Below are 18,141 nucleotides of genomic sequence, written 5' to 3' on the forward strand. Positions count from 1 at the left end.
ATGTGGCTATAGCTTTTGGTTGCGTTGTGTCTGCTTGTTTGGGTTTGTTTCTGAGGAATCAGCAGATTGTGTTTATTGGGTACCCGTTTTTCTTGAAAATGTTGTAGATATTTTACTTGTGCTTTTTGTAATTCTTCGGTGCTGTAGTGTGATGTTGTCTTTTCTGATGAAGTTGGTGCTGTCTGGTGTTTGTGATCCTGTTTTTCCTAGTAATGACTAGGATGTGATAAGGCTGTAACGTCAAAGAAGATCATTATTTAGTCCTCTATCTTGGTGTCTTTGATGGCATTCAGGAATTCTTGGATGGAATGAATGGAGTGGCGTGAATCTTCAATTAGGTGTTTTAGCTTTTGATGGAATTCTTTGGCTAGTCTGTATGTTGGTGTTTTTAGTGTTCAAGATTTCAGAAGATCAATGCAGCTTCTTTTAATCTATCTTTTTCCAAACCCCGTATGAACATCTGACAACTACAAAACAATGACTTTATATACTTTAGCTTTCCCAAAGAAAATTCCACTATAGAACATGACCAATAAAAATTAGTTGCTCAGGTTATTTGGAGCTATTTGAGAGGAGCATTCAACAAGGTAGCCACACATTAGAAATTATTGTTGCTTGATTTTCATTAGTTTAAAAAAAACATGAATTGCTGTTTAGTTGATTACAGAAATCATAACAAAAGATATATCTTTTCCAATATTAAAGCTCTTTCCCTTGAGGTCTGTTAAACCATCTAGCTGAGCAAATTACACAATAGCACATCAATTTGGTGGGCTTCTTTGTCAGACTCCGATCAAAGGTGGGAGCAGAGTTTAACTGGAAATGTGTGCTGCACTAGTATGTTTTTCTGCAGTCAGGATTTCTCAGTGTAAGGATTTTCCTTCTCAGTATCCTTCGAAAAGCCGAAGAGAAGTTTTCATTTTTGCACCTCGAGTTCAGAGTGATGACAAAGAATACCAAGCAAATAAGTAACTGAAGCTAAAATGGATGATTAAGATGAAACACAAATTAGCATTTTATGGAGAAAACAGACACACGACAGCAGTGCAGAGCCTCCTTTTCTGTAAGGAATTTTCTTTTCCTGGGAGAATGTCACCATTTAGGCCACCTCAGCAGTAGATGCACAATTTATATGTTTCATTGTCTCCCAGCTACATACCAAAGTCTTCTAAACACATTGTTCAAATCTCTCCATCCTAGTTTCTGCTCCTCTCACAGGATTACAACTGTCTTGGCCAATGTTACACTCTATAGCTATGATTGAGCATCCCTATTTACACATCCCAACTTTCTGCATACTTGATACCATTGCTCAAATTGGATCCCCCAGTCCTCCAAGAATGGAAACAAAGAACTTTCTTGGTTTTCCACTGTTATCACTACATAAGAGAGTACTAAATGTAATTCCAACTCAACAAATTGAAAAACATTCCACACTAAATCTACATTATGCTTAGTTAAATAGATGTAGGTGAAATAATTCAAAACGCCTGAAAAGTAAATGCTATCTCCTTAACATTTTCAGGATTCACCAAATAACTTTTAATAAAACTTCTAATCTGAACACAAACCTTTTCTGTTAGAAATGAAGGCTTATAGGCACCATCAGTGGAAGTATTTCCTGTCCCCCTTAACGACTTCATATGTGACACAGCCATCCGTAGAATGGTCAGTTTATCAGGTTTACGTGCTAAAGCACTGCATGTTGGCACCATGTCCGACAATTCTGTGATGTAGGCAGTCATCTTGTTTCGACGCCTTCTTTCAATTTCACTGTGGTTCTCTCTGCAGATTATAACAAAATATTAATTATAATACTGATAAACTTGAGGAAAATTATAAAAACAAAACAATTCTAGTTAGCAGTCAATAAATTATTTCCAGTGACATTGCAATATTTCAGGACTTCTGACTATTCTGATATGGAAAAGGTGCCATAATTATTTTGTTACACAGCAGTCATAGTGAAATAGCTATTCATAATACGACAATTAAAGTAATCTCTCAAAAGTTAAGGAGAACAAGGTGAAACAGAGTGGGGACAGCAATTTCATAAAGAGCAGGAGAGAGTCGGGATAGTAGCTTCTCAACAGCCACGACAGCATGGGATAGCAGCTTCTGAAACACAGACACAGCAGGGTCAGCAGTTTCATAAAAGAGCAGGAGAGAGGAGGAAGAGCAGCTTCTGAAACAGTGGGGGAGAGAAAGCAGGAACTGAAGCTCTCAGCTATGAATCAGCCAAGAGTGTGCAGGTTAGCATCACCTGAAACAGAGTGCAAAAGCAGCAAAAATCAGAGTAGAAGAGCGAGTAGGAGTGCATGGGCACAGCAGTTTCATATAAAGCTGGAGAAAGGGCCAGGGCTTTTCTCACAGCACAAGATAACATGGGGACAGTAGCATCATAAACAGAAGAGCCCAGTTGCATGAGAAGGACAGTGGCGGTGGTAGATAAAAACCAAGAGTGCCTATAACCTGTTTCTGCATGTCAGAGCTAAAAGTTAATAGGTGATTGGTAGGTATTTCCTCTGTGTCACTTTTGATTGGTCAACCAATTTAAATCAAGAAACATTACAACTGAAGAGTAAAATTAAGATATTCACTTAAAATATTTAACATCCTAATTAATTAAATAAAGACAGCTTGGCAGGTGATGTGTCACAGCTGTAGTATATGGTATCTGGTCAACACTAGTGCATATACAGTGAACACATCTGCACAAGCATCGGCTTCTCTGGGAACTTGGGTTCAGAGTTATTGAGCTGGAGTGAGGTACCTAGTCACTGTTTCAGGAGACAGTCACGCCATTAAATTAATTAAGTCAAATCTGGGACGTCTGTGGTCAGTGACAGGAAGCTGTGACTGAGGCAGAGAGATGGGGATACAGAATAATGTGGACAAGAGCTCAGATGGGCCAGGGATATCCACATTGACCACAGCACCAGAATACAAAGCACCATGCAATTTGTGGGAGGAGGAGAGATAAGAGACCACAGGTAGGGAAATACAGCAACAATTTGGTGCAGCCAAGACAGATAATCCCAAAGGCTGTGCTGCCTACTAAGTGCCAAGGATCAGAACAATGCTTTTGGGCTAGAGAGGAACTTAAAGTGATACCAATGACAATAAGTAGGATTATTAAAGAAGTTCTGCAGAGGGATTATATCTGGGGCTAAATTGAAGAACCACAAACGTAACAAACTCCAGGTGACTACCTGAGCCACATGCAAACTGGGGTAGTGTAATAGGCCATTCAGCCCTTCAAGCACATTCCTCCATTTAATAAGATTGTGTCTGATCTGTGGCCTAACTCCATATACCTGCCATTTGTCCATATCCCTTAATATCTTTGCTTAAGAAAACAAATCTCAGATTTAAAAGTAACAACGGTCATTTGTGATACAGAGTTCCAAATCTCTGTGCAGATGTACATCCTAACATCTCTCTTGAATGGTCTAGCCCCAATTCTCAGACTATGCCCCTAGTTCTAGAATCTCCAACCAATGGAAATAGTTTGTATATCTACTCTGTTTTTTCCTGCTAGAGAATAACATAATAACATTAGAGAGAAAAATGTGTGGTTTGAAACTTGGTGGGGATGAAATGGGGTCCAATGAGACACTGACAACAGTACTGGGGAGAGAGAAAGCTGCTTCATTAGGATGGGCTTCATTTCAACAAAGTTGGGGACAGCGTTCTGGCAAATGACATATAAAGGCTGTATATTGGGATTCAATTGAATTATTGGGGGGAGAATGATTCAATTGAAAAGAAGGTTTAAAAAAAAACAGACAGCAGAGATGAAAGGTAGTGAAAAGACAAACAATAATGAAGTGTAGAAAACAAACGCAAAAGAGCACAGCAGAAATTAGCACCAGAGTAAGAATAGTGAAAAGTCAAAGTTGAATGCAAGCAGCATTTCTGAACAAATTGAGTTGGCAGCACAAATAGAAATGAATGAATACGATTTGCTAGCTAACATAGAGACATGACTGCTGGATGACGAAGATCGAGAAGTCAGAAATAAGGAATAGCCAGGGAATGAAGTCACGGGTGACAGTCATCTACAAGCCCTAAAAGAGTTGCCTTATTGTAGGACAAATTATAAATCAGGAAATAATATTTGTCCATAGGAAGGCATGACATCTATCATGGCTGATTTAATCTGTATATTAACTGGACAAAGCAGGTAGGCAAGGGTAACAAGGAAAATGAATTTGTAGAGTGAATCAGGAATTTAGATTAGATTAGATTACATTACAGTGTGGAAACAGGCCCTTCGGCCCAACAAGTCCACACCGACCCGCTGAAGTGCAACTCACCCATACCCCTACATTTACCCCTTACCTATCACTAGGGGCAATTTAGCACGGCCAATTCACCTGACTTGCACATCTTTGGACTGTGGGAGGAAACCGGAGCACCCGGAGTTAACCCACGCAGACACGGGGAGAACGTGCAAACTCCACACAGTCAGTCGCCTGAGGCGGGAATTGAACCCGGGTCTCTGGTGCTGTGAGGCAGCAGTGCTAACCACTGTGCCACCATGCCGCCCACAATTGCTTCTTTCCACAGTACATTGTAGGACCTGCTAGGGGACAGGCAATGTTGATCAAATAATGTATGATGAGATGGGTTAATAAGAAGTCTTTTAGTAAAAAGAACCTTTAGGGGGTAGTAATCACCAATGTGGTAGAATTTTAAATTCAGTTTGGGCAAGAGCAATTCAGATCTCAAACCAGTGTCCTCAAAATATATAAAGGGAATGACTAAGAAAGAGTTGTCCAGAGCAGGTTCAGAAAATAGACGAAGGTGAAGATCAGTGAAATTTAGTGGTAGACTCTTAAGCACATATTCCATAACAGTTAAAGGCCTAAGGCCTAATATAATCAAATGTGGTTTTGTGAAAGGGAAATGGGTGAATGTTCTTTGTGGATAATAACAGCTAAAATTTTTTCCAGGCAAAAAGAAGGAATCAATGAGAAAAATGATCCACCCATGTGTCCATGAAGTGTGGACAGTAAGAGTATCCATTCAGAAACAGAGGAATACAAAACAACAAAAACTAATGGCAGGCCAGATGACTGGACATTTACTTGTAACAATGGATGACTGATGAAGGAGTAAATTGATTATGAGAGCAAATTTACAAGAAATATAAAATCAAACAGCAAGAGCGCTATGGATATATTAAGAGAGTGTAGTATGGGACCCTTGAAGGATATAATTGGATAATTATTAATGGGGATCAAGGAAATGGCAGATAATTTAAACCAGTATTTTGTATTGGTCTTCATGGAGGAGACTATAAATATCTCAGAAATAACAGATAAGTAAGGAGCTAAGAGGAGAAAAAAAATCTCCTAACAGTCTGTATAACAAGGGGCAAGGCATTTGACAAACTAATGGGGCTAAAAGCGACAAGTTGCCGGGACCTGAAAGCCTGCATCCAAGAATTTTAAAATAAGTCATTCCAGAGATCATGGAAGTATTGGTCAATTCTGAGAGCGCTCCAACAAATTGGAAAACAATTAATGTAATGCTTTTGCTCAAGAAGGGAGTGCGATAAAAAGCAGAAAACTATGGGCCAGTTAGCCTAACATCAGTTGATGGGGAAACAGAAGACTCCATTACCAAGGAAGAAATAGGAATTTAGGAAGGCCTAATATAATCAAATGTGGTTTTGTGAAAGGGAAATGGGTGAATGTTCTTTGTGGATAATAACAAGCATAGCTGATATAGGGAAGCCAGTAGATATAACATCTTTGAATTTCCAGAGGTATTCGATAAGGTTCCAAATAAAAGATTATTTCACAAAACAGAAGCTCATACTATTGGGGTGACACATTAGAGTATGGATTGAGGTTTGGGTTACCACACAAGACAGAATTGGGATTGACAGTCTTTTTAAAGTTGGAAAGATACAACTAGTGGAGTGCAATTAAGATCAAACTAAGGGCCTCAATTATGAACTATCTATACTATGGCCTTCAAAGAGAGGACAGAGTGTAATGTATCCAAATTATCTAATACAAGAATAGGTGGAAGAGCATGTCATAATAAGGACATAAGGAATCTAAAAGGCAATACAGACAGGTTGAATGAGTGGGATGAAATTTAATGTAGGAAATTGCGATTTTTGTTCACTTTGGCAGGAAAAATATTCAAAAAGGTGTAGTACAGTGTGATCTGAATGCCCTTTTGCATGTAAAACACATTAGGATGGAGGTGCAGCAAGTAATTAAGATGATAATGGTTTTGGAGTCAACGATATTGCCGTGGGTTTGGAGTCACATGTAAGCCAGACCAGGTAAGGATGGCAGCTTTCTTCCCTCAATGACATTAGTGAATCAGATGGGTTTTTCTGATAATTGGCAATGATTTCATAGTCACCATTAGATTCTTTCTTCCAGACTTTTATTCAATTCAAATTCCATGATCTGCCTGGCAGGATTTGAATCCTGGTGCCCAGACCATTGTCTCCCCCAAAAAAGGATGCACTGGCACTGAATGTACTTCAGAAGAGGTTTACTAGATTGGAAGGAGTGACTTATTAATCATGGCTAAACAGACTCGGTCCTTATTTATTTATTTGTTAGGGTCCAGAAGAATGAGAGGTAATCTTATTGAAACAAACAAGATTCTGAGGGGGATTGATGGGGTAGATGTTGAAAAGTTTATATTAGTCAGGGAATCTTAAACTAGGGAACACAGTTACAGAATAAGGGTATACCAAACTACAACCGAAATGCAATTGAATTGCTTCTGCAAAGGAATAGTGAATGGCTGGAAATCTCTACCCCAGAGGATTAAGGAAGCTAGATCATAAGATATTTGAAGAGGAGATGGACAGATTTTTTTTTAAATATCAGAGCGCTGAGGGCTAGAAAGAACTGGCACAAAAGGGGAGTTGGGGCAGACCAGCCATAACATTATTTAAGGTTGGGATAGGCTTGATGAGCCAAATGGTCCAGGTGCTTGCATGACAAAGGACTTTAATATATTGAATTCAGGTAAAACATTTCAATTACCATGCTTCAAACAATGAAGGTCAGTTTCTGACATTACAGTCATCATTCACTTCTATCTTGGTGGAGATATTTTAATTCATCAGAGCTATTAGGGTAGTTGCCAGAGCGAACTTTCGTTGACATTAAAAATTAACAAAATAACGAACAAAGAAACATTAGACCGACCCTCAATCAGGTCTAATAGTTTGCTAGAAAGCAGGTCTTGACCTAGGAATTTAGTTCTCCCAGTGAGAAGCAAACCCATATGGAAATAAAGCAAAAAATGTGTATTGCATTTGCTAGTCAAAATAATATAGTCCTCTCTTTGCTATGTTGTACTTTTACAGAAAGTATAGACTAATTGAAGTGTTCTACATTTATTTTGCTTCTCATAACCAATGAACCAGTTTCTTTTTAATTTACCATCCATTTGTCTTACTGGAAAGTTTATCAATGCCAACAAATGAATGTGTAGTGCATGTTGGCCAGTATGCATGTCTTGTAAATACTAAAGAGATGAAATAATAGATAGGTACAGATAGGTATTTGGTAGTACCAACTTAGTGCAAAATGCAAACAGCAAGAAGTATGCAAATGACAGTTATTTGTGCCAGGGAGCTTGTGAGAATGTCTCAAAAATTGTAACAGAGCACGAAGTTGATTTATTTTTGAATAAGGAAAGCACGTCACAAAATTGTGTAACCAAATTTAAGTCATCAACTTATTCAAAATAATAGTATTTGCATTATTCTATTTTGTATTGTACTTACTTCATAATGCCTAATTCCCTATACAAATGAAGCATGTAAATAACATAATTTAAAAACAATTATTGACTTTCATAATTTTGCACATGCAACTTATTCCAGTTTGCACAAATGCTGACAAATGAGCTCTCTCATCACACATTACATACGCTTCCATTTTTTCAACAATTTGCTAAACTAGTTTACATGATACTGGCCTTCCACCATAGCAAGTTCTTGGATATTTTAAAATGACATGTCTTGATTTTTATACCATTATTCTATGGCAAACAAGACTGCCTTCAAGTGAATAGAATGAGTATGTACTGTGATTGTTCCCATTGATGGGAACAAAGCTTATAATTCATAGGTGCATTTTGTATCCAATTCAGCCATTCACTGCACCTTGTATACACATAATGAATCTATTTTTAGTAATATAAATCACTGCAAAAATTAAAGCAATTAGAGAATTTACAAAATGAAAACTTGCTCAGAGACATCATGCAAGGACGGAAACAAAACATAACAATTCAAACATCTGCACACACAATGAATAGCTACAAATACACTACTGTTGAACAGGTGAAAAAAAACTATGCACAGCAAAATCTCACAAAAACAGGAAGAATAATTACAAATGAATCTGCTTTTGATGCAACAGTTTAAGGGAGCAATGTTCCCCATCAGAAAAACACACTGGTTCTCTTCTAATAGTATCACCTGAATCATAGTGAATGGCAGACAACATTTCAGTTTAGTTTAACAGTCAAAGCGATTTTGGCAATGCAGAAGTAAGTAGGTACTGTGACTGAAAAGTCAGCCTAGTCTGCGTACTCATGCCTTTGAGTGTATGCCTTGAAGCCATACAGTTTGAAACAATGCCAGGTGTGCTAATGACTGCTTCATGAGGATGAATTAAATGTGGTTATCTGGAATCTTCAGCAAAGAATGCCATTCTTGGAGCTTTTCAATTCAATTTAATCACCAAAAGGTTAGAACGTTATTATGTTCAATTCAAAAAATACTGTCAATGCAATACACTAAAACTTACAGGATTTTAAAAAGTTGTTCACATGATGTAGGCATCACTGGCTAGGTTGCATTTATTGCCCATCACTAATACCCTTGAGAAGATAGTGAAGTGCTGCCTTGGTTGAACCATTGCAGTCTATTTAATGCATTTACACTCAGTGGTGTTAGTAATGAAGTGCCAGGATCTTGATCCAGTGACAATGAAGTAATAGCGATATATTTCCAAGTCAGGATGGTGTACTACTTAGAAAGGAACTTGTAGGATGGTACGCCTATGCAATTGTTGCCCTTGCTGTTCTAGGCGGTAGAGGTCACTATTTGAAAGGTGCTTTCAAGGAAACAAAATGATTTTCTACATTGCATCCTGCATCCAGTTACCACTATCCATCATTGATGGAGGAATTGAGTGCTGAAGATGCTGGATGGGATACCAACCAAGTAACTGTTTTGCCCTGATTGGTGTAGAACTGCATTCTTCCAGGCAATACGCCATCACTCTCCTGATTTGTGCATTTGAATGATGGAAAAGCTCTGGGGAGTCAAGAGGTAAGTTACTCACCAATGAATGTCTAGTACCTGACTTAATTCTTGTAGTCACTGTATTTATATGCCTGGTCTAGTTCAGTTTTTGGCCAATGGTAAACTCTACCAAGGTAGAAGACACAATCAGGACTGTGATTGCCTAGACGAGTTGCCTAGACGAGTTCAGCTCCAAAAACACTCAAATATCTTGACACCATTCAGAACAAAGCAGCCCACTTGATTGGCACCACATCCACAAGCATCCACTCCCTCCACCACTGACGCTCAGTAGCAGCAGTGTATACTTTATACAAGATGCACTGCAGAAATTGCTTAGGCAGCACCTTCCAGGTGTTGAAAGGACAAGGGTAGCATATACATAGGAACACCATCACCTTCAAGTTCCTCTCCAAGCCACTCACCATCCTGCATATGCTGGAAAGTCAGAGTCGATAAAGTGTGGAGCTGGAAAAAGCACAGCAGGTCAAGCAGCATCTGAGGAACAGGTGAGTCAACATTTTTAGGTTAGAACTTTCCATCAGGACTCGGAAATAGATCACCGTTCCTTCACTGTCACTGGGTCAAAATTCTGGGAATTCTCTCCCTAACAGCACATAGACTGTAATAGTTCAAGAAGGCAGCCCATCATCCCATTCTCAAGGGTATCCAGGGCAGGTAATAAATGCTAGCCAGCCAGTGATACTCATGTCCCACAACAGAATTTTTTAAAAAGTTAATACTGAAACATTCAGCCATGGTAATGCCATTAAACATAAAGATGCGATAGTTGGATTCTCTCAAGTTGTAGATGATTAGTGCCTTGGCACTTGTGTGATGTAAATGTTACTTGCCACTTATCAGCCCAAGGCTTACATTATCCAGGACTTGCTGCACAAGAACACAGACTGCTTCAGCACCTGAGGAGTTGCAAACAGTGCCGAGTATTGTATAATCACTAACAAACATACATAATTTGGTCCATGTTGATGGAGAGGTGGTCAGTGAAGAATCAGCTGAAGACAATTAGACATGGCTACTATTCTGAAGAAGTACTGCAGTGATGTTCTGGAGCTGAGATGATTGACAACCGGCAACACCCACCATATTCATTTGTGCTAAGTATAACTCCGACTAATGAAGGCTTCCCCCAAAGCTCCCGATTCCCATTGACTTCTCTTTTGCCAAGGCTCCTTAATGCCATGCACAGTTGTGTGTTGCCTTGTTGCCAAGAGCAGTCCAGTCACTCTCACTTCACCTCTGGAGTTCTGCTGTTGTCTGTGTTTTAACCAAGATGTTACACATCAAATAAAATAACAATAAATACTATCATACCTTATGAAAAATGTCACTGCGTCTTCCAAAAGGTCTGATTCAACACCAAACTCAGCCAACAAGTCAGACTACCTATCTAAATTCTTCAAGCTATAATATTTTCAGAAACAAAAATGGTACCATACATCTTTACTCTTTAAAGGAACATTAATCAGGTTCCATTGGTAATTGGTATATCAAAGGTAATTCAATTCATATAATTATTACATTTGTAGCTTGCAATTGCTAATGCTGTATGATTTAGAAAATTCTACAACGGTTACTGCACCTATCTTTCCAATTAATATAAGTTATCGTTACTTTCCATGTAAAAATAATTGCTACATTTTTATTTATTAACATTGTTGACTCCAACAAGATTTAAAAGCAGATGATAGCATTGTTTTGGCTGCTTTTTGCTCGTCCCTACCTGTCTAGTTTTCCTGGTCATCAGCACTGAGGTCATATAACTTGGAAACAAAATCAACTCTATACACTAGAGACAGTAAGTCGGCTTTGTGGGCAGAGGATGAAACGACTTGATTTGTCTCGTTGCTAAACCCATCAGAGTTACTCCTACCTTGTACATTTTTCTTTATCATCGGGGATCTGCATACCTAGAGAAACAAAAAGGTAATCAACTCAAAATGAACCAAAACCAAAATGTATATTGAATATTAGTAAGAATAAAAATGACACAAAATAATACGTTCAACTATCTAATTCTTAGAATTAGAAACCAACCTCTGATCAATGCCACGATGGAAAGATATATAATCAATACACAGTCACATTATGGTTACAAAGGGCATAGAAAAATAAAATGTAATCTGTTGAACTAAATTAATCTAAACATTTTTAAAACATATAATCAGGGTTGCTTATGTGATCCTTCTGATGAACTATTTAGCAAGATATGGAAAGAGCTGGAAGCAAATTGCTTGTTGATCCAGAAACCAGTACATGGTATGGTGGAAAAACTATTGAAACATCCCACTTTACAGCAATTCCACGGATTCAAAAACATGCAAGACTGCTTTAAATACCCTGACTGCGTGAAGTAGTTAGCACTTTTAATTAGAACAATAATGTAGTATAGTTTCATTTCAGACCTAATTACAATCAGAAAAATTAGAACTGTTATACTTTATTAACTATAGCCAGAGTTGAAAGCAAAGTCAATAGCACTTCCAGTATAAAAATCAAGACAGAGTCCAGATCCACATGGCAGGAATCTTCATCAAGCCACTAACTTACTCAGGATAAGACCTCTATGCTGATGTGGGAGGAATCCTGCCTATGAAACCTTTAAGCCAATCAGATGGCAACCAGTTCACTGGTCTTAGGAAGCTGGGATTGCAGCTTATCCATTAGAAGAAAGTGAGGACTGCAGATGCTGGAGATCCGAGTCAAAGACTGGAAAAGCACAGCCGATCAGGTAGCATCCGAGAAGCAGGAGAATCAACATTTCGAGCATAAGCCCTTCATCAGGAGCAACAGTACTGGAGGCTGATACAAGGAATGGGAGGGAGTGGCCCCAATAAAAGCAGTGGGGAAGGTGCATTTGGAAGCACAACGGGGAAACAAACAGTAGCAGGATTACAGTTTCACAGGAGGCTTTTGGCCACAAGGGAGGCTAGTGACCACACCACCCCATTGTCAGGTCTCACCATATGGCATAGACCCCATTCCCTGCCATCATTTTATTAAGTCCAGCAGAAGTCACTTAAATGGCCACTTAAGGTCCTAAATTTGTCCAAGAACAGCCAGGCCGCCTCAAACTCTACCCTGATATTGGTAAAATTCCAGTAGAAGCAAGTAAGGATTGATATGGTGCTCTCTTCAGTGCTATCTGATTTTACTAATGCACATCCATTATATCTGAGCACACTCCAAGAGGTTTGGGGGCCAGGAGAGGGGAAAGAGTTAAAAAATTCAAACCCATGTCCCAGAGTTTTCCCAGAGCTGCTCACTGAACACTGAGCAAATTTGCTAACAATACAAATGGGGGGGCAAAGAAGAAAAATATTCTCTATTTAGATCTCATCCATTTAAGTGGATTACTCATTTACTATATCCATGCATATGTCAAATGTACCATACATCCACTAGAACGAATCCATAATAAAAAAACTGAAAAGGTAATTGGAGAACAACTGTAGGAACAGATCCTTGGATTTACATAATGTTAATCTTGTTGAAGCACATTAGGTTTCTACTGGCATCTTCTCCAATGAAACCTTTTTTGTTTACTTAAGGGACATGGGCATCATAGGCTGGGCCAGCATTTATTGCCCATCTCAAGTTGCCCCTTGAGAAGATGGTGGTGGAGTGCCCTTCTTGACCCACAATGGTTGAAGAGCTTCAGGGCAGAGGAGATGACCTGGGGGTTGCAGTGAGAGAGAAACTCACTGACATTCTTGTAGAGAGGAGAGAACTTCTTCAAGGTAGGCATCCTTTTGAAGGGCTTTTGCCCGAAACGTTGATTTTCTTGCTCCTCGGATGCTGCCTGACCGCTGTGTTTTTCCAGCACCACTCTAATCTAGACCTTGGCCCACAATGCCATTAGCGTGGGAATGCCAGGATTTTGACCTGGTGACACTGAAGGAATAGTGCTATAATTATAAATGAGGATGGTCAGTGGCTTGGAGGGAAGCTCACAGATGGTGGTGTTTTTAGGTATCCACTGCTCTTGTGCTACTAGGTGATAGTGATTATGTGTTTGGAAGGTGTTGTCTATGGAGCCTTTGTAAATTTCTGCAATGCATTTTGTAGATGGTAGACACTGTTGCTACTGAGCAGCTGATAGAAAGAGTGAATGTTTCTGGATATGTTTTGTTGCAGAAGGTCATTACCTGACACCGGTGTGGTATGAATGCTGCTTGCCATTTCTCAGCCAAAACTGATATTGGCTATGTCTTGCTGCATTTGGTCATGGAATCAAATGTTCTTTTTTTTTTCTTTATTCTTGATGGGATGTGGCTTCATTGAATTGATTGACTCTCTAGGTCTTTTCAGAGATCAGTTACAAGCCACCCACATTGTTCTGGGTCTGGAGTAACATGTAGTTCAGAGAAGGTGGGAATAACAGATTTTCTTCTTTAAAAAGGACATTAGTGCACCAGATGTGTTTTATGACAATTGACAATAGTTACTTGATCACCATTAGACCAGCTATTCAAACAGGATTGTAATGAATTCAAATTTACTCTCTGCTATTGTGGGATTGTGCTATGTGCCATAGCCCAGAATAGGAGTCTCTGCACCACTAGTCCACTGACATTACTACTACACCACCACTTCCACTGTCCTTCATGTGCAAGCCTTTAACATCATCATGCAGTGAATGCATATTCTATTATAATCTAAGACTTGCATTTACTTAGCGTTTGTAAAAGTAGCAACCACCCGCAACAATTCACAGGAGTGCTATAAAGCAAAGTTTGACATTGAGTCACATGAGATTTAGGTCAGATCACTAAAAGTTTAAACAAAATGGTAGGTTTTAAAAAGTATCATAGTGAAAGAAAGAGTTCAAGACAGGAGTTCAAGCCAGGAACAGTTTTGGGTGTGAATTGCAGAATGGTCAAGAAACTGAAATCATGACCACCCAGAGTGGAAGGGTGAAAATCAGAGACAGTCAAAAAAACAGATATGATCACAAATATTTCAGGAGTTGATAGGTTAGACGAGATTATAGATATAGTGAGGTCACCGAGGGATTCGCAAATAAGAATAAGAATTTAAATTCTTAACCAGAAGCCAATGTAAGTCACCAAGCACAGAAGCGACAGGACTTGGTGCAAGTTAGGGAATTAATAGTTACAGAGCCTTGGGATACCTTAAGTTTACAGAGGGTAGCATGTGGGAGGCTTACCTAAAGTACATTGGAAAAAAATCAGGTCATGTGGTAACAAATGCTGAAGTGAGAGTTTCAGATGAACTGAGACTACCATGGAGCTAGGTAACATTATGAACATGGAATTAGACAATCCTAGAGATAGTCTTCAGGTCAAATATGATACCAAGGTTGTCAATGATCTGGCTCAGCTTCAGATGGTTGTCAGGATGAGGGATGGAGTTTGCATGGTTTCAAATGTCATTGGTAACATTATTGTTAGTATCAGAAATATTGATCAGACTGGAAAAATTTTGAACAGTTAGGAGCTAAAAGTAGAAACTCAAAAGGTAATAAATTCAGGATACCAACGGAATCACGGACAAACTCACTCAGGGTAAATAAATGAGTTAAACGTGTGGCTTAAAGCTTGATGTGGGAGGAATAGGTTTCATATCATGGTGCACAGGTATCAGTTTTGGGCTAGAAGGGAGGTATAGAAATATAGAATCCCCACAATGTGTGAATAGGCCATTTGGCCCAACAAGTCCACAACAAACCTCCAAAGAGCATCCCACCCAGACCCTATCCCCTTAACCTACCCTGTAATCCTGCATTTCCCATGGCTAACACACCTAACCCACACAGCCCTGAACACTACAGGTAACTTAGCAAGTCCATCCATCCAACTTGCACATCTTTGGACTGTGGGAGAAAACCGGAGCACCTGGCGAAACCCACACAGACAGCTGCCCGAAGCTGGAAGTGAACCTGCAACCCTGGCACTGAGGCAGCAGTGCTAACCACTGAGCCACCATGCCGTTCCTAGGTGCTTCGGTTGGACAGGCTTTAACTGAACTGTGTTAGGGTTGGCGTCTAGCCAAATCGAATAACTAGGGTTCTAAATAGGGACCTCCTCAGAAGGGAAGATAGCTAGGTGAACAAAGCAAAAGGATTTGGCAGTATTATAGGGCAACTGCTCTGATAATGATACCCAGATTGGGACAGGGAGGGACAAAGCATACAAGCATAAAAATTACTCCAACTAATAGGGGCAAAGGGGGAATAAAAATCGATAAAAAGGCAAAATGGAAGCCATTTTACTTAAATGTGTATAGCATTTGACACAAACTAAGTTAGCTAATGGCATAAGTAAAGATTAATGGAAGTGACTAATAGATATCAATAAGAGATATTTCCAAAGATATCAAAGATCAGAACTAAATTTTCAGGGGTATGTAACTTTTCAAAACGGCAGGCAGGAAGGAAGGAAGAATGGGATAGCTCCGCTCGTACAAGACCGAATAAGTATGATGGCTAAAAATAATCAAGTTCCAATGATGTAGAATCAAAATGCGTAGAGTTTTAAAAAAAGGGAGAGAAGACACTGGCAGGAGTAGTCGAGAGGCCTTCTAACAGTAACTGAGAATAGACTATGAGGTAATGAGGTCATGTAAAAAACGGCAGTAATCTTATCATGGATAATTTAAATCTTCTTGGCAAAATTAAAATTGGCATAGGTAGTCATAAGGAAGACTTTAGACGGTATTAGGGACAAATTCTGGAACAAAATGTTGCGGACCCAACTAATGATCAAGCTATTTTGGATCTGGCTACATGTAATAAAGTAGGTTTAATAATGATCAAGAATAAGAAATCCCCTGGTTAACAGGGATCATAAAATGGTAGAATTTAGCTTTAGAGAGAAACGTGGGTCAGAAACAGCTGTGGTAAACTTAAATAAGGATATATATACACATAGGGATAGGGGTGGGAGCAAACCAAAAAAGAAGTTTAGCAGAAACCACAGTTGAGAAACCATGGCAGATGATCTAGAAAATAGTTTGTGACTCAAAAACAAATATATTCCATTAAGAAAGAAGGACGCTAGGAAATGGATAAAATGATGATTAACTAAGAAAGTTTAAGGATTATATTAAGTTGAAAGAAAAAAACATACAATATTTTTAGTGCTAAAGCAGAGGGATGGGAAAGCTTTATAATCCAACAAAAGATGATCGAAAAATAATAAAAAGGGGGAAAAAACAATAAAGACAAACTAGCAAATAATCTAGAAACGTATAGTAAGAGCTTATTTAAGGTGTATTAAGAGGGGAAAATAAAAGAGGCCAAAGTAATGACAGGCCCCTTTGAGAACCACGCTGGGGAAATAATATTGGGCAACCAGGAAATGGCAGAAAGTTGAATAAATAAATACTTAACAGTTGAAGACATTAATAACATTCTAAAAATACTACACAATCAAGAGGCTAAAAGCGGTGGGGGAGATTTTTTTCTTACTCATTCATGGGATGTGGGCATGACTGGCTACACCATTACTTATTGCACATCCCTATTGCCCAGAGAACAGTTAAAATAAACCATATTATTTTAAGTATGGAGGCACATATAGGTCAGACCAGGTAATGGTGGTAGTTTCCTTCCCTAAAGGAAATGAGTGAACCAGATGGGTTTTTCCAACAAACAACAACAGCTTCATGGGCATCAGTAGACTCTTAATTTCAGATTTGTATTGAATTCAAATTTCATCATGTGGACGGTTTTGAATACAGGTCTCCAGAGTATTACCTGGGTCACTGGATTAACAGTCTTGCAATAATAGAACCAGGCCATCATCTCCCTCAATATTATTCAAAAGTAAAATTGGGAAACTAATCCGGGTAAGGAATAGCAAGTACCCCGGACCTTGTTAATTGCATCCCTTTTTTTTAAAGGAAGTAGCTACAGCGACAGTACATGCACTCTTCGTAATCTTGTAACAGTCCTGTAAGATTCGGGGAAAATCCCAAAGATTAGAAAACCGCCAATGTAATACTCTTTCAGAAAAAAGGATGACAAGAAAAATCAATGAATGAGCAAGTTGTCTTAGCATCTGTTGCTGGGAAAACATGTGAGTTGACTATCAAGGATATGTAGCACACCATTAATAAAACAAGATATAATCAGAATCAGCATAACATCATAAATGAGAAATCATGTCAGATAAATTTATTACAGTTCTTAGAGGAAAAAACAAACAAAATGGATAAAGCAGAACCAACATACTTAATATTTTGGATCTCCAAAAGGCATTTGATAAGGTACCATGCATAAGGCTACTATGCGTGGTGCAGTCTGTGATGCTGGGGTAGTATATCAGCATGGATACAGAATGGTTAACCAATAGAAGACAGACAGTTGCAATAAACGGGGTATTTTCAGGATGGCAAGTTGTCACTACTGGAATATCTCAAGAATCGCTGGGGCCAAAATTATTTACAATACAGCTTAGTGACTTGGATGAGGGAATTGAATGCACAGTAGCCAAGTTTGCAGATGGCACAAAGATAGATGGGTAGGCAAGAACTGGAGATGACAATGAATTGGGGGTCCTTGTGCATGAATCATAAAACACGAGCATCCAAGTTCAGCAGCAAGGCCAATGGGGTGTTGGCATGTATTTTAAAGGGAATAGAGAATAAAAATAGGTAGGTCTTGCTAAAACTGTAAAAGGCACTAGTCAAACCACACCTGGAATACTGTGAATAGTTTTGATTCCCTTATCTAAGGATAGATATACTGGCATAGGACCAATCCATATAAGATTCACTAGTTTGATTCAGAGTATAGAGGAATTTTATGATGAGCAGAGGTTGAGTAAGTTGGGCCTGGACTTGTTGGG

At 38.9% G+C, this 18,141-nt stretch overlaps 1 protein-coding gene across 8 annotated transcripts in view; it reads right to left on the minus strand.

Annotated features, from left to right (window-relative positions):
* arnt2 (aryl-hydrocarbon receptor nuclear translocator 2) overlaps positions 1-18,141 on the minus strand; it is a 454,524-nt gene that overhangs the window by 391,970 nt on the left and 44,413 nt on the right. For 4 of the 8 annotated variants that reach the window (XM_072564840.1, XM_072564846.1, XM_072564842.1 and 1 more), the window contains exons 3-4: positions 7,778-7,795; positions 1,572-1,785 (exon numbers count right to left, since the gene is read on the minus strand). In XM_072564840.1, coding sequence (XP_072420941.1) covers positions 1,572-1,785; positions 7,778-7,795 — 232 coding nt within the window. Of the gene's footprint in view, positions 1-1,571; positions 1,786-7,777; positions 7,796-11,201; positions 11,239-18,141 lie in introns of all 8 variants that reach the window. The other 4 variants (XM_072564841.1, XM_072564847.1, XM_072564844.1 and 1 more) reach the window with 2 other exon arrangements.

The sequence above is a fragment of the Chiloscyllium punctatum genome, chromosome 48, assembly GCF_047496795.1.
Source record: "Chiloscyllium punctatum isolate Juve2018m chromosome 48, sChiPun1.3, whole genome shotgun sequence".
NCBI classification, from domain to species: domain Eukaryota; kingdom Metazoa; phylum Chordata; class Chondrichthyes; order Orectolobiformes; family Hemiscylliidae; genus Chiloscyllium; species Chiloscyllium punctatum.